Source organism: Lepidochelys olivacea, assembly GCF_965140295.1.
Source record: "Lepidochelys olivacea isolate rLepOli2 genome assembly, chromosome: 1".
Taxonomy (NCBI): Eukaryota; Metazoa; Chordata; order Testudines; family Cheloniidae; genus Lepidochelys; species Lepidochelys olivacea.
Window position 1 is genome coordinate 242,123,426 of NC_140411.1, and position 17,611 is coordinate 242,141,036.

Consider the following 17,611-nt stretch of genomic DNA (forward strand, 5'->3'; position numbering starts at 1 on the left):
GAATACAAATATTTGTTAAGACAAAAACAAAAAAAGGCTCCGTCTACATTACAAAAACAACCCCATTCACACATGGGTATGGTCACACAGTTTTAGTACGTTCTTCTAGTTTTTGTGGGCAGAAAAATGTGCTACAAACTCATGTTTTAACAGTGGTAGATGGCTAAGTTAAAACAGGGTTATAACATGGTTTGGGTTGTTTTTTTGCTGTCCACAAAGAGAAGACTGCACCATGCTATCCCATGCTTTGCCACAGCCATGTTTCTACATGGGTATTATTGTAATGAAGGGGGGGCCACAGTGGTGCGTTAACTTCTTACTGTTACAGAAATAAAAACACCATGAATGATTTAAAAAAAATTCTAAACAAACCAACCCTCCCGTCATCGGTTTTATCAGCAGCTTTACAAAAATAAAATGAGTTCCGATATCTGCACGTGTACACACACGCACACACACATATATGTATGTATCAAACTATGCACAACTTTTAGGATGGCAACAAGAAGGGTGTCGACACAGGATGTCAAAAGAAGCTGCTGTGCTTCAACAGCCCTTTGCTACGTATTTTGGAAAACTCTGCTCCCCAAATGGCATTTGGAAGGCTGAGTGACATGTAAATACCACCCCTCCCTGAGACCCTTTGAGCAAGCGCTCAGAATTACGGAGATTTGTTTCGAATGTCGCCCGATGGCCAAACTCTGAGAGCAAAGGGCTTGGAAGCTGAGAGGACCAGCCAGGCACAGCTACAGAAAGAGAGAGACAGATGGACAGATGCAGCGACAGAGATGGATGCAAGTCCCAACTGAAGTGCAGGCTAGATGTGTGCCGTCCTTCCACCAATCCTTGCTCCCATTGCAGGGGTGAGGCTTATACAGAATTTAGTTGGATAGGGCCCAGTGCTGCAATTCTTACTCAGATAAAGTGCCCAGTGGGAGTTTTGCCTGAGTAAGGACTGCAGGATTTGAGCCACTGGTTCTCTGCCTTCAGACTCTTGATTGGGGGTGAAAATAATCTTGTGAGGTTTGGTCTGGCTGGAGACAAATAGAGGGGAGCAAGAGGGAAAGGAAGGGGCGGTGTAAATAGAGAAGGTAAGAGGGAGACTTGAGTATGTGCTGTTTCATAAATATTCCAGAGAATGGGAGCAGGAGTTCATGACAATCATATGAAATCTACTGGAGTCAGAAGCAGGATGATTCTAAAGGGAGGCTTTTTTACTTACTACCAAGGGACTAAAGAAGAAATCACTGCACTGGTCTCCAGATAACCCTAGAATCTGAAGGCTTGGGTGTCTCTGTCCATACTGTACCTGATCTCATAAATTCTTTAAAGCCAGAACCAACAAAGCGATATCCCTGGTGAACCCCTACAAACTCCTCTATAACACCACCTACTTTTCAGACCCATATCAAGATGTAAATAAATTCAGCCTTCCTAAATATCAGGCAGAGAAACAAAGTGTTTGTGTGACTAGAGGAGGACTGGTGGTATTGTGTGTTGGATCTGGGTGAAATTTGCTTGTGGAAGGCATGTAGTTGGCTGGCTTTCTCTATACTTCCTCATGCGATGTCATTTACCAGAGCTCTTTGGTCCAGAGGCCACCAGCTCTATCACTGCAGAACTGGTTAGCAAGTGAAAACATACTTCACTGTTCTCTCTTTCCTCTGCCCCTCCCAGTCAGAAAACATTTCCATCAGCTCTAGGACTCAACACACTGCTCACTCCTTGACAAAAATGGACTTCTACAAAGGGAGGGCAATCTACATGTGGAGATTTCCCTTTTTATTCACACAACCACTCAAATTGCTTACACCCCTCATAATCTTGTCTCGTACCCACAACATTTCAGAGGACGACTCGCTGAGCTCTTTATACCATGATCTTCTGGCTATTAGTCTCACTGCTGCTTAATAGTCTGTAGCTCCCATTCTGTACTACTTTCTTTGCGTGTGCTTCAGCATACAAAGACACACTCATACATGCTAATATTTTCATGGTCACTGATGGGCACAGGCAGGTGGATATAAACGCAGACACTCCTTCCCAGTAACAACTACACGCCCTCAGACACCATGTCACTTTGACATACACAGGAACAACCATACATTCCAACATGGCCTAGATCACTGACAAAGACTTGTGGCTGGACATAAATAAATATAAATCCACCCACCCTACACTCTTTCAAGGTACGCAGACACAGCCAAATATAATGATGGTCACAGATACCCACACCTGTGCATGATAAATGGATATACTCAAATCTGTGCATGCCAATGCAATGTATATGTGCAAACTGCCCAGTGTGTTCAAAGAATTGAACAAAGTCTTAGTTGGCTAAGGGCAGCAGCTCTGCCAGAGGAGCCCAGGCAGGTAAGCATGTCCTGCTGCGAGACTGGCTTCTGCAGCAAATGAAGATTCAGCTGCAACAGAAAGCTGTCTGACACTGAAGGGGAATAGAACAAAGGAAGAAGGACCCTAAGGACCAAAGATGTGTCAGCTGCTTTCTCTGAATAAAATCTGAGGGGGAGGACATTATGTGAGCAGCTTTCTCAGTGACTCAGGCCTGGCTGTCTTTTTCCATCACTCTGGGCACAGTAACACAGTGCACAAATCAAACTTGATTTCTCTCTCCAATACTACACAGGAACATGTAACGAGAAACTTCTTTCACCCAGGGAAGTGGCTAGCAGGTTGTCAGGAAGCTCCAGTAAGAACAAAAAGCAACGAATACTGTACTGTATCTGCTGATCTGGAAAGTAAGGACATCTAAAATTGTCCCTGTGACTGCTTCTTGGACAATGTATTCCAAAATCCCTGGCTTCTGTTCTGTTCAACTCCTGTACCATTTCCTTTCCTATAATGCAGAGATTCATGACCTTATTATTATTATCAATATTCATCATTTTTACTTCCATAATGCTTTTCTTCTGAGATCGCAAGATGCTTTGTAAAAGGTAACTCACAGGACAGCACTCCTGTAAGTTAGGTAAATACTGCTATCTCTATTTTACAGATGGGGAAATTGAGGCATAGAGCCATTAAATCCAAGGTCACACAATAAGCCAGAGCAGGGAATAAAATCCACAAGTCCTGACTTCTAGCCCCAGCCATTAGAGCATCATGAATTCTATTCTCAGGAGCTAGGTCCTGGCGTTCACTGATGGCTGAAATTTGGCAGACCTGGCTTCTGCTTTGGAATTAATTTTTTAAATGCCAGAATTTAAAGGTAAGTAAGTAAATAAATAAATAAGTTTAGCTGCTTCTTAGGGGTGGCCAAAAATATACACTCAGCCATGAAAGGCAACTGAAATAATCAAATGCTTAGGGTTACATTTTTAAAGCATTTTGTGGGAGAGAATTTAGCTGTGCAACATTTGTTAAAATTGAGAGACAAAGTTTTGAAAATGTAGTTACACAATGGGCTTGAAAATAAGCCATGTAAAAGTGAATCTGGCAGAAATTGTGTCACTACCTGAGGTTTTCTCATATGCGAGATCTTAAACTAACTCTGTGTCTGTTGTGAGTGGTGTGAGACCTGTCACTCTGAAAGGTACAGTTGAGAGAGTCGTTACTGAAATGCATTCTAAACCTCAACTTAGAAGTAGGCCCGAGCTTGGGGCAATGTGCACTAGTGGTGAATTCACTTCAATGTCACTGAGATGGCTTCATTGGGGGGTTGCCTGTGTAAGGACTGAGAAAAACTGAGGAGAACCTCAGGATCTGACCCATCTGCAAACCTTCTAATTAGAATGCTGAACACAGAGGCATGCTAACAAACATGCACACACACTGAGATATACATGCATGTGTACAGTCACCCAAAAGCATGCAGATAAACATGTCTATGTACTTATGCTCTCAGATATTTTCAGCCGCCCAAACGCACTCCAACAGATGTGCAGATTTAAGATATACACATACACTCAGATACTGTGTTCATATATTCAGCCATATACAAAACACCCACCCACACACCTACTCCAAGGCGCACACAACTCCATCAACAACTATGCATACCCATGTGTGCGCGTGACCACCTCCTTCTTGGCCGACACATCTGGGATTGAACCGGGGACCTCGAGAGCTAAAAGCATGAGCTACTACATCTTGAGAGAAAAAGCCAAGCCCCTCTAGCTGGGGGCTGTAACAAATCATATCCCGTAAGGACTGGCACTGAGGGAGACCTGTAAGACACCCTCACCAATGGGTTACCTGTGCACACAAATACATACATGCATACACACTGATTCAGATCTAAAGAAATGCACACTCTCAGGTAGATCTGTAGCCCTACACATAGCTATCCAAACACATTCAGGAATGTATACTACAACCAAAGGAATACACTCACAAAAGCCTCTGCCCCCCACATCCGAATGAAGTTTTTGATCTGGGAATTTCTCTTTTAACAATTTAAAAAACTTGTCACGGGGAAACCCAGTACATGCAGTATTGCACACACAGATGTGAGCGTAAAGCTACACACAAACCGAGGCACCTATTGATCTATCTTAGGGTTTTCCATAGCAGCTATTGCTGTAGTGCATAAGTGCTTCCCAGGTAATCTGATCTGCATGGGAAGGTCTCTGGTAGAATTCATGGAGTCTTCCTACATATCCACACATCTACAATTTCTTATGATAAAGGAAGCTGAGCCAGATAGGTTCACTTTCAAGAAATGATTATATGGAATGCTACCAGCACCTTCTGAGACCCTATCTCAAACTAAGCTTCGTCAGTTGCTAATCAGGTGGGCAGAAGCACCTTAATTGATCCTGAGGGGTGTAAAGCTCTTCATCTAGTGGAGTGTGTGTGTGTGTGTGTGTGTGTGTTTTCTCGCTTTTTCAGACTCCAAGTCTTTTGGAACAAGACAAGACAGTATGCAGACAAACAAGGCAGGTTTGCTCAGACCCACAAACAGTGAGCAAGCAACAAGCTCCTTAAGAGAAGGGGAGGGATGCATCGATAAACTACATCACACTTATTGGGAAGATGACAACTGTCCGTTTGATGTGGGCTGCTATTTCCAATGCCCATCTGCTAAAGCTGTAGTATACCAAGTGCTGATAGCAGGAAGGGAATCTGAGAGGACACACCAACATACAACACATTCTCTTATTCAATAGTGTTATAAGTTCAAGGGGATTTCAAACATTTCAGAACAAACTCCATCCTTAGCTGCTGCTCATTTATCAGTGCATCAAAAGATTGCGTAACAATGATTCATTTTTTTAGTAACAAATGTTAGGAACTTAGAGCAAAGGACTTGCCTAGATAAAGAGAGAAGATTTAAACATGCCAGGTAACAAAAGACATGTGCAGAAATCTGTGGGAACTGTATAGTAGGAGGGAATTCTTTAGAGGGGACACAGGGACCATCACTAAGTGTCATTTGTACTTTCTATTCAGGGAATAGGGCTGCCCCTGCCTGCATTCTCAGCTGAGAAAGACAATTGTTTATTTGGACAGATATGGTCTTATAGAGGTATGCCATTTATCATACTTTTCTATGTATTTTGAAATACAAAGCTGACAGATTTAGGAGCTAGACTGAAAACAAATGCTTTTGAATTCAGACAGGGGTGGAAAAGAGAGGGGGCCGTGTTTGGTCTATTCTTCCCTTTTTTCATGTACAAATTCCATGGTAATGAAGCATATCATATTGACCGCCCTGAAGACTTCTGTTTATCCATACAGCAGGTACAGCATGAGCAGCAATAGCATGAGCTTCCCTGCAACACCCTGACAAGGTGCCTCAAACCTTCTACATGAGAAGAAATCATGGGAATTACACTGAAAAGATGTTTCAGAGTAGCAGCCCCGTGTTAGTCTGTATCTGCAAAAAGAAAAGGAGGACTTGTGGCACCTTAGAGACTAACCAATTTATTTGAGCATAAGCTTTCATGAGCTACAGCTCACTTCATCGGATGCATTCAGTGGAAAATACAGTGGGGAGATGTTATGCTCAAATAAATTGGTTAGTCTCTAAGGTGCCACAAGTCCTCCTTTTCTTTTTACTGAAAAGATGGACTCAGTTATCAAATGTGTCTCCCCACCAGAGCAGGGTTGTTCCCTATGGTATATATTCAGGCTTTAAATGTTCCTAATGAATGGACTTCCATCATTTTATTTGGAAGATTATTCCATAGATTAATCTCTCAGTCAGGAGAAATATTTAGCATAATTTGCACTTCATTACTTCTAATTATTATACCCCTTTCCTCACCCTATATGATGGGCACTGGAGGATTTTAAAAGTGGGAGGGCCAAGCCACCAAAATTGGCCAAATTTGAGTGGCACTGCAACCCTGTGCACCAGGTTGCAATGCCACTCACTCACATTTGGCCCATGGTGCAGGGGCAGCCATCATGAAAAAAGTGTGTGCAGGGAGGAATGGCCCTTTGGCTCCTGTCTCCCATGCCTATGCTATATGATGCCTCTCCATCTTTGAGGTTTGCACCCTTTCAGTGTTTGTAGACTATTTCCAGGCTGCCCTCTTAGGGCTTGTCTACATGGTGCTTTAGTGCAAATTAGCTGGGGAGCAAATTCTAATGCTCACCAGTATGTCGCGCACCAACTGAACTGTGTGGCCATTTGTGTGCACTAGAAGTTCCCTAATGTTTGAAACAGGACTACATTAACGAGCACTAGGGAACTTCTAGTGCTCACCAGTAGTGGCCACGCAGGGCAGTTAGCATGCTCCACACTGGGGTGCACCATGTAGACAAGTCCTTAGTTGTCTCTTCTACAAGCAATATATATGGAGAACTCTTCAGTTTTCCACAGACAAATCACTCTCCCCACTCCCTAAATCATTTTAACTGCCCTTCTTTGAACTCCCTCCAATTTGTCAATATCTTTCTGGTAATGGGGTGCCCAAAACCTAATGCAGCATCCCAGGTAAAGTTACAGCAGGGCACTATTACTTCTCTGCTACATGATACGATACCTTTACTGTACATATACAACTCAAAACTGCATTGGCCTTTTCTGCTGCCACATCACATTGCAAATTCATGTCTAATTTGCTATCCATTAACACCTTTTTGCAGTATTTCTACTTCTCAGGTTTCTCTAAACTAAATTTCTTTGTTACTTTATTGTCCATGTTTCTAAACTCTTTAAGTCCCTTTGAATTATATTTCTGTCCTGTTTTTTTTAACTCACTCTCATATAGTGTAGTTGCACATTTCATCAATGTATTACTCTCTCTTCCAGATCATTGATGAAGACATTAAATAAGGGTAAACCTGTGGTACGCTGAGAGCCCTCCTCCCAACTTCATACACCAGGCTATTTTTATGGTCTTTTAGCCAGATTTCAATCCCCATGATTGTGCTCCTGTCCAAGTCATTTTGATTTAAGTTTCCAAATATGATTTATTGAGATTCTTGTTCCACTGATGTCTATGGGAGTTTTGCACTGCTTTCAGTAAAAGATGGCCTAAAGTATCAAATGCTTAACTCAAATCTAAATGTAACGTACTATAGCTCCTATGTTTCCTTCATCCACTAATTCTGTAATTCTATCCTGTCCCATCAAAAAAACAATGACGTTTGCGGGTAAAATATATTCTTTATAAACCTTATGCTACTCACTTCAGTCTCCAGGGGCCATTCAATCCTTGGCCTGCCTGCTGAGATAACCAGAAGTGGTGCTAATTAGTGCCAATTGTGCTGGTGGATTTTGTGATGTGTAAATGTGTCCAGTGGGAAATCAAATGAGACATGGCCATGTACATTTTCTATGGATTTTTTTGGAGTGATGGGGAACCAAGGCATAGGGGGGAAACTACCCTGTAAAATAATAGACTTTTTTTTTACCCAGTTTACCTGATCTCAAATGAAAATGGAAAAGTAGGGACAGGTTTCTCGGTGGCTACTGGGATGCTGGGATTTTTTTGGAGGAAGACCAAAGGGCATCTACACAAAAGATTCTAGGTTTGGTTCCCAAAGTTCCACCTCGAAAGAGTTGCCTTTAGACCTCTGTGGAGTGGAAAGTATCACAATGCCATGGAGAGTCCTGGACTGGGACTACTCCTGCAACTTCCCATGGCACAAATCTCACTCTCACTTACACTCCACATTTCCCATTGATTTTCCTGCTATACAGTTTTACTCATGCCAGGCTGATTATGAGGGAAAGAAAATGATGCAACAGTCAAAAAGTTCTCTAAGTCGTTCCAAAAGTCAAAACAAAAGAAAACAAAAAATAAAAGAAATTTTCAAAACAACAAAAACAATCCTTAAAAGGAGGAGTGGGGGGAAGAAACAAAAAGAAAACCGGGAAAGACAAATGAATGTTAGAGCAGGCACGATCATGGACAGACGCCAGCTACTTACGTTCACCTCGGTGATTGCTATATCAACAATGCTACCCACAACAATCAAGGCGTCAAATGTATTCCATGCATCACAGAAATAGTGCTGCATGTGGCAGAGAAGCCGAGAAAAGAGAGAGAGAAAAAGAGAGAGAGAGAGAGAAAGAAAGGAAAAAAGGTAAAAAAATATTAAAACAAAAATAAAACAAAAACAAAAAAAAGCATGAAAGAGGGAGAGAAGAGAAAAAAATAAGAAAAGAAAGAGGTTACGTGGGCATATTAAATAGTCTCTTACCACTTTATAGTACTGGCTGCTCAAACCTCTGTAAAGTTTCACATGTTGGAGGGTATCAACAAAAGCCTGGTTAGTCAGAAAGTTACACTCAAGCATGTCTACCCTTTGGAGGGAAAAAAAGCACACACACCCCAAACTCTGTGCGCTTTCACCAGTCACAGCCAGGGGCGTGCTATGACAAGTGAAAAAGAAGGAGGCGGTTCCCCCTCCTTTTTTTTCCCCTGGGAGAAGGAGAAGGACGACGGCAAGTTCAATAAAAGCATGACTAGAGGGGGGAAAAAAACCAGAAAAAAGAGAGAGAGAAGGAAACAGAGGAGGAGGAGGAGGAGGTGGTGGTGGTGGTGGTATCCTGGGGAGGGTAGAGTAATACTCACATTAGTTTCACTGAGAATGACGTCTATAATGCTGCCAATTACGATGAGGAAGTCAAAAACATTCCAAGGATCACTAAAGTAACCCTACATAAGGAAGGGGCAGGCAGGATGGGGATTAAAAAGGAATGTTAGACAGACAAAAACAGTTCAAAATTACCATTAGAATTATTGCCTTGATACCTCAAGCAGTTTTGCTCTTAAATCTGCGCACTGGTTTAGAGACCAAAGACCAGTTCTTGCATCTCTTATGCGAGCCGCATTTTCTCCAGCCAATGTAAGCATTGAAGCCAGTTGGACTCCCTGCTTGAGTAAGGACTGCTCTGTGAGTAGGGGTTGCAGGACTGAGTCCTTCAGGTGTCAGAGCCACCTTTCTCCAAGTAACCTAACACCTTCCGCTATTCTGGTTTTCCTGGGTTGCGTAATTTTGGGGGGAGGGGTAAAGGAATGGTGACCCTTGGTTCTCGCCAGTATTCACTCCCATGCTGCAAATGAGAAATGGCCACTGGGTCCACATTCAGGCTGTAATGGACTGTGCTGGGGTATGAAAGACCAGGTGTCTCTTAAGAAAAGAGAAAGAGGGGCCTGATAAAATCAGGAGATGGGTTAGAAGGAGCTTTTACAACTCATTGGTTATCACGTTTGGTTCTCTGCCCAAACACCCTTTGTGGATTTGCAAGGCACCATGAGCTTCTACTGATTGTGCCTTAGCTCTTCTCTTCAAGGCATTGAGGCAGACTGGTGCTCTTAGCAAGAGAGATGCAAAATCATGCTCTTAAGTGTCCCGAGCGTCTGTTTGCCCAAAGCTGGGAATGGGTGATAGAGGATGGATCACTTGATGATTACCTGTTCTGTTCATTCCCTCTGGGGCACCTGGCATTGGCCACTGTTGGAAGACAGGATACTGGGCTAGATGGACCATTGGTCTGACCCAGTATGGCCGCTCTTATGGTCTTATGTTAGTGTTATACTCCAGGCTCTTTATGAGATCCTGCCTGTTGCCTCCCTACACCCCAGTGGAGGGTCCTCAGCTCTTGCTGCTTTAAGTCAAGTACATTATGATATTTTACCCACTCTGTGAATTGATGCTGAGGGCAACTTTATGTGTCCAATTTGCCTACCAACCTTCAGGTGGCACCAGCCTCCACTGTCTACCATCCACCCCAATGATCCTGGGCAGTAAGGGGAGCTAGGATCCAGCATCCTTTTCAGAAAGGCCTTATTCAGTCTGGCTGCTGAGCTTCTGGTTGTCTGTCTCTTTTTCACATTAATATCTTGAGCAAAGTTTTACAGTTACTCTCAAGAGAATTCATCAAGATTTGCAAAATACTTTGCCAAGAGCTCCCCTTTCGTATATGATCCCCCTTTTCTTCAATTTTAGGAACAAACAAACAGGAACTCCTGTACTCCTGTTATGTATTTTGGTTGCAGAAGGATGGACTAATCTGACTTCCCTGATTCCCAGCTGTGTCTTGTTTCCAGCGATATTGAACCTAAGTTGCACTACACTTGCTATTCTTAGTGCTGGAAAGTCAGGTCATGGGTAAAGTGTGAGCCTGAGTTCCCAGACAGTATTGCAGAAAGAAAAGAGGGGAGAAAAAATAATCCCACCGCTGGCACTGCAAAAGCCAGGCTTGGGAACCTGAGATTGTTGTGGGCACAACCAATATCTGGGTCAGACACTGGCAAGGAGTTCCCTTCTGAACTCTGGAAGACAGCCCAGATGGATTCTTCTGGACTAGAGAACTCTCACATTTATGGGCCACGCCTTGGGCAGAACAAACAAACATGCAAACCCCACTTTCTGACTGAGTACACACCAGACAGTTGCTGTGAGGGGAATTGTTAGAATGGATTTTGAAAAGAGAAACAAGAAAAGAAAACCCATTCTGAAAAACACAGCGAACATTTTTGTGTGCAAACATGAAACAGGTTTGTTCAAAACCTGAACTCTTAAAAAAAATTTGCCCAGTGAGTGCAAATTTCCCACTTCATATCCCATATTACACAGTCTGCTACTTGGGGAGAGGAAACAGGAGCAAAAGCAAATTTAGGGAATATTATTATTCAGCATCCAGCCTAGAAAATACACAGCAAACATTAGCATGAGCACAGCAGTGATCTCCAGCATTTCTAGCAACCAGATGGACCTGGAATAAAAGTTTAATTAGAGTTCACCAAGGGGAAGGGGAGGGAGAGAATGGCAGATTAAACTGTAAAGGCACTCACATTTTGAATAAATAAAGAACATATACAGATCACACGGAGCTCCAAGAACTTGCCTTTGTGACCTGACATGACCTCAGCCCTGAGGGCACTTGAAGAATCAAGAGAATAAAGCAGAAGACAGTGGGCCCAATCCCACAGCCTTTCTTCATGAGTACAGTCCCACTGAGGTAGTGGTAGAGCTCACATATTGAAGATCTGCAGGATCAGACCCAGTAACATGTCTACCTTCCATTTCCTTCTCTGTGTTCATCTACCAGTCCCATGAAGGATTTCAGTGGGATTCCAGACAGCTCTTGAAATAGGAACTCTGAGTTTGCTTTTATACAGCAACAGGGGTAAAGTTCATACCTGTTTGGTTGTTTGGGACTGTGCCCACCAAAATGGTAGCTGTTTACTTTTAAATCCATGGATACTTTGTATGGTTTAAACAGCTTTTAAGCAAGCACGGGAGATGCCACCATCAGATTATACCAACTTTACAGCAGATCATAGTTTGGGCCTAACCAAGTCGGCCATTTGCTTTTAATGAATATCTGGACTCCCAGCCCAACAGCCAATTTTCACAATTGGTGTAACATCAGGGTGACCACTGGGGCCAAATTTTGTCTTCAGATGAACATGGAAGCCAGTGGATCCAATTCTCTCAGTTACAGTAACATAACATCACTGAAGTCAACCGCACTGCACTGACATAACCAAGCAGTATGTGGCCCAAAGGGAGCTGTGTATCTAGATCCCAAGGCAAAATCGGGCCCTCAGAGCAGAGGTTCCTTTTTTCATCAGAATTTAATAGGCATGATTCTGCTGTCAGTTACACCAAAATAAATCTGGAGTCACTTCATTTACTTTCATGGAGTTACTGGGGTTTACACTGGAATTACTGATGTCAGAAAATGGGCCCATGTTTTGAACCATGGCTTCCCTCAAATGGCAGCTCTGCTGATCCCAGTCAGCCATTGGCTCATTCTGAAAGTCATGAGTCATGGTCTTGTCACCTTAGTCTCCATAGGAGTCACACCCGGTAATGACCCACTGTTGCCCATGTGTGAGGTACACTCGAAGAAGTCTTCCTCACACACTAGGTTGTTTGATAAAGAGGAACCACTGATACTCTTCCAGTTTTATTCATCCCCACACCCAACAGTTCAATGTTTTAAGAACTGAATTCAAAAATATGATTTTAAAATCATTTCCCTACTCCTCTCCTGACCCCTCTCTACAGCAAAAAGGGGGGCTTGAATCAAGAATATATTATTCTTAGTCATACAGTCTAAAGAAATCATAGAGCGCTGCTGCTTATAGTCTTCAAATAAGGTGCAAGGAATATTTTGTTTGGTGCAAATTAATTAAATCCTTTCTTAAAAGCCAATCCTTCTTAGAGACATCATCTGAAAACTGCCCATGTGATTGCTTGGTTTTGGATTACAGTTTGTAATCTTGTCAAGAGTTACAAGCACATATTGAGAGTGAATTAGACCCCTTTGGGATTTGCTTGTTATGACCTCGAAGTACCTCTCAAAGCCAGATTCCTTGTTGGAGAGAATCAGGGTGGATGATGAAAGGCAAGCTGACTAAGGAAGGAGCTTTCAGTCAAATAAAGAGGTAGCAGTTCCAAACTATTTTTCCCACCAGAAAGTTTTGATTTTTTTCCCCCAGGGAAGGAGGGGGAAGTGAACTGAAGGCACTGTTTATTTTTGCAATAGAGGAATTTAGAGTGCAATACCATAATTTACCCTTAAAGGGAGACGCTCACCCTGTCTTCAGCCACAGAGTTACATACCACTGTGCTGAACTCTCCTGGGATTTATTGAGGAATTGCAGTCACCCCCTTGTGGGAATTTTTTGGAGTACATGATATCTATGGAGCTTGTGTGGGGGGAGGCCAGATTGGTTACTCATGAGCATGAAGTACCCATCATTACAATAAAACACATACATTTTCTGCCCCTCTCTGCACTCCCCCCAAAAAGGAGCTGATAGCAAATCACCCCAGGATCAGTTAAGTAATGACAAGTTGATCATACATAAGCAGTGACTGACTGGAGCGGAATCTCATTTGTGCAGGGGAGCAGACGCTGTGTCACTTCAGAATGAATATGCCAATCATCTTTAGATTTCCTGGCTGTTGAGTTCAGCTAACAAGATACTGCGGTTTGTTTCAGTACTAATGGAGCCACTGTGATCTCTGCAGACCATGGCTTTTACATTCTGTGAAAATACTCCTAAGTACAGTAGTTGGGAAGTCTTGTTAACAGCAGAGAAATTTGCCCACGAGAGCCTGTCTGAAGGTCTGAGCTCATAGCCACTTGGCACTCAAAGTAAGGAACTGTGCGGGACAGTTCTAGCACAAACCAGGCTATCCCATGCACAGAATTCCTGAGGGGAAAAGGGGGGGGGGTGCTGAATAGTGATCTCAGCTGGGTTAGGAGTACAGGGTCATCTCTGTGCTAACTGATGTGCAGATATTTCTTTGCTTAGCCATAGGTGCTCAATGCACTCTTACTACAAGGTTTGCAAAAATTAACTAGTCTCTTCCACCGTAAAACATATGTAGCTAAAGGGTGCAGCAAAGCCTCAGTGTTTCTATTGGGTGGGATCTGAATGTAGGTCGGATGGTCCCCAATGGAAGAAGCTGCTACAATACTGCAGAAAAATGGGAAAGATATAAAAAGGGAGGGGGAAAGAGAGAGAGAGAGAGAGAGAGAGAAGATGGGGGAACTAACAGGAAAGAATACTGACAGGATGACCTGGTCTCAGAGTACCTGAAATAAATCTGCACGTCTAGACAATGGAAAGAAACATTAGTCTTAAGCCAGGTGTCTGTTGGAAGAGGGAGTTTATGGGAGGGAGGGATAGGGGCTGGTTCAAGGATGACTTCCTGATAAGGAATGTGGTTTCTTAGGAGAGCAAAAGTTGTTTGATTGGAATGGACAGCAACTCAGACTTTGCTGATGATCTGCAAAGCCACAATCTGGTACTAGCACAGTACCTTCATGTTCAACACGGGAATACATTTTTGAAACTCTTGCAGGCCACTTGGAGTTGTGTGGTTCACCTCTGGACTTTTACTGAAAGAGCCTTCTCTGGAAAGTGGCAAGGCAAGGAGGCATCTCTTTATGAAGAAATTTAAACTGAATCACATATATTCCATCATTTGAATCTTGGCACACAGTCTCACCGGCATATCTGAGAGAATCACATGTATTCTGCAGAATATTACAAAGCTACAATAACAACTGACATCAAATGGAGATAATGCAAATTATGTTAAGATGCCATTTAGCCATAACAGCAATCATGGAAATTAGCAGTGCCTAGAAGAGAAGAAATAAACTGGAGGATACAGCTGCTTGCAGATCATGACAGACTATAAGAAAACAGCACCTATTTGCATACTATCAGCTCTCACTCATTGATGGATTAATTTTGAGAGACAGAGTCATTGCAATTCACCTACTGCTTGTCGTAATGAGTCATTCCTGCAGGGAACCACACAAATCCTGTACTCCATCAAAGCTATAAACAGTCAAAGGAGACAAGTTCTTCAACTTCTGAGTCAGTTCCAAAAATCCAATTGTTTTTAAAGGAACATGGTGCTGCTCTTTGCTTATTTAACAAGAAAGCAGCCCCTTCATTTTAGGGTAGGACTCATTTTTAATAACCTGGATATCTTTATTTTACACTTCAGTCTCACTTCTGATTCATGAGCTCTCATATTTCCCACATTAGGAAGCTACCGAAAGCAGATGGGTGGTTTTCTCCTGGGATTTAATGGACCGCCCAGACATATTGTCCTTAGCATGTCAGAATCAAAGATGTTGCAGGGGCTGGATGGCTCTGTGATTGGTAATAGAACACAGATAAGTTCATTTCTAGGTCTCTCGCTGAATCTGGCTCAGATTATCAGTGACCAAAAATTATTATCCTCTGATTACTGTTTGACAAGGTGCAGTATCTAAAATGGGTTACTGGTCTCTGTTTTGTTCCTAGTGGACAAGAGTCCCCATCTCTCTCTTATGCACACACATGGAAAATCTTCACCCCAACTGGCACTAACTGGCCTCCTGGCTGGCAGTCTTAGAAGAAAGAAAATACTTATAGAATCTGAACTACTCTTTTTCCTTAGAGGAGGTGTCTCCAGATCAGGAGTAAGGGCAATGTTGAGGATGCCTGCCCTGCAACAGTCTGTATTGTATATGTTTTGTGGCTAAAGGACTTCCATTTCCAGATCTTACACTCCAGTTCATATTGCCCAGCACTATGTTCGCTTGCAAATAATCAGATAGATCCTTTCCCACCTGGATGATAGTGCAGTTGGTTTCATATCTTTAGTTTCTTCATTTTTCTAGGTAGCTGTCATTGTGGTATATAAGCACTCAGTCATGTGTGAGGTCTGAAATTCAATGTGTGACCTCAGGGTGCCTGTGCCATAGATCAGGTTAGAAGCACGGCAGAGGCGATTCCCTGTATCTCTGGAGGTGGCACCCATCAGCGAAAGCGCCTCCTAGTAGTGGCAGGAATATCTTTCAGGCTGCACTGTGGGAAGGGATGGAAAATAATGACTCTGAAAAATGACTGTCACTAATGACTGTCACTTATGGCCTCCCTGACATAAAAACATGAACACAAGAATAGGAATGGAATGCTCCCCTATCTCCATTGCTGGTACCCTGGAACAATGAAATCAGCTTCTTGACCTTCATTCAGGTGGAACCCTTTCGATCCAGTGAAGCTCTGTAAAGAGCCATGGGCTCTTTCCAAGAATAACATCATCATGAATACCCCGTGGTCATAGTAGGAGGATGTAACCCACAGGAAACCTTACACTCCGGTTAGAACACCGACTTGATGGAAAGACTGAAAAATGGCTGTGATGGCTAGCTATGCCTGAACATATCACATTCTGTATATTGATAACCATGTGCAATTTGCTATCATGTCGCATTAGGGAGAAAGTACAGGTTTCTACATTGGTGGACTCCCCAAAGGCTACAATTAACAGGTTCTGTCATGATCCGGCAAATAAGTATGAGAGAGAATGCACCAAGACACCAGCACAGGAGGAGGAAAGAACAAAAAGCTGGACTTTGCTATAAGAACATAAGAGAACATAAGAATGGCCATACTGGGTCAGACCACAGGTCCATCTAGCCCAGTATCCTGTCTTCCGACAGTGGCCAATGCCAGATGCCCCACAGGGAATGAACAGAACAGGTAATCATCAAGTGATCCATCCCCTGTTGCCCATTCTCAGCTTCTGGCAAACAGAGGCTAGGGACACCATCCCTGCCCATCCTAGCAAAGAGCCATTGATGGACCTATCTTCCATGAATTTATCTAGTTCTTTTTTGAACCCTGTTATAGTCTTGGCCTTCACAACATCCTCTGGCAAAAGAGGATATAAAAGAAGTTCCCTCTTTTTAGGGAAGGGAGCATGACCCAAAGGAAGCTGTCCCCTGCAAAAAACAACTATGAGCAGATACATTTCTAGCAACAGGTAAGGACACAGCGACCAATCATTGACCTTTACAACTGATGCTTCCAGGACTCTAGTAGTCCAGCTTTCCATAGCCACCTGTACCTGACAACAGGAGCAAATGCTTTGCTTTAAAAAAAAAATCAGCTTCACTTCCCTCTTTCTGAAACAGATCCCATGTTCTTTAAATACAATGACAAGTGGGATGCGATGGTGGATTTGTGAGTGGAGGCTTCTGCCTGCACATCTCTGGAAATGAAGAATTTTTGATCCTTATTTTGGTGGAGGATGAATTAGGAAGTGGTAACAGACTGGAAAGCATCCAGAATCAGTGAGAGATGTCTTAGGAGGGGATACAGACTCTGTTCATGTAGGTGCCATGAGATGGAGCTGGACATCTTGTTTGGCATGGCTGGTACAGAGGTAAGGTGGCCCACTGGAACAACTCTACACTCAAGTGACAGTCCTGAGAGATATACATCATATGTTTTTAGACTGTTTGGTTTACTGTAGTTTTCTCTCTGTATTTTTCAAAAAGGCCCTCATTTTACAGAGAGTATAGTTTTTCCATCTATAGAATAAGACCATCACCAATACTCGCTCTTATGCATCGATCTCAAAGTGTATTATAAAGGAGGGTCAGCATCACTATGCCCATTTTACACTTGGGGAAACTGAAAAGCACAGAGCAGTAAAGAATCTGCACAATCTGGCCAGTGGCGGAGTGGGGGATAGAAATCAGGTCTCTTGGCCATCAGGTCTCGTGCCTTATTCCTAGGCAACACAGCCTCTGACATATCATTTCCTAACGGGATAGAAAGTACTGTAGATGGGGCCTTGCTTTACCCTGTTATTTGGCGTTGTTGCTAAATGAAGAGAACCTGTGAGAACTTTTGACCATTTTGTATGAGCCTGT

General features: G+C 42.9%; 1 protein-coding gene across 3 annotated transcripts in view; it reads right to left on the reverse strand.

Moving 5' to 3' along the window:
• CACNA1C (calcium voltage-gated channel subunit alpha1 C) overlaps positions 1–17,611 on the reverse strand; it is a 633,467-nt gene that overhangs the window by 71,311 nt on the left and 544,545 nt on the right. For 2 of the 3 annotated variants that reach the window (XM_084640503.1, XM_084640501.1), the window contains one exon: positions 8,994–9,077. In XM_084640503.1, the coding sequence (XP_084496629.1) occupies positions 8,994–9,077 (84 nt within the window). Of the gene's footprint in view, positions 1–8,346; positions 8,431–8,993; positions 9,078–17,611 lie in introns of all 3 variants that reach the window. The other variant, XM_084640502.1, reaches the window with a different exon arrangement.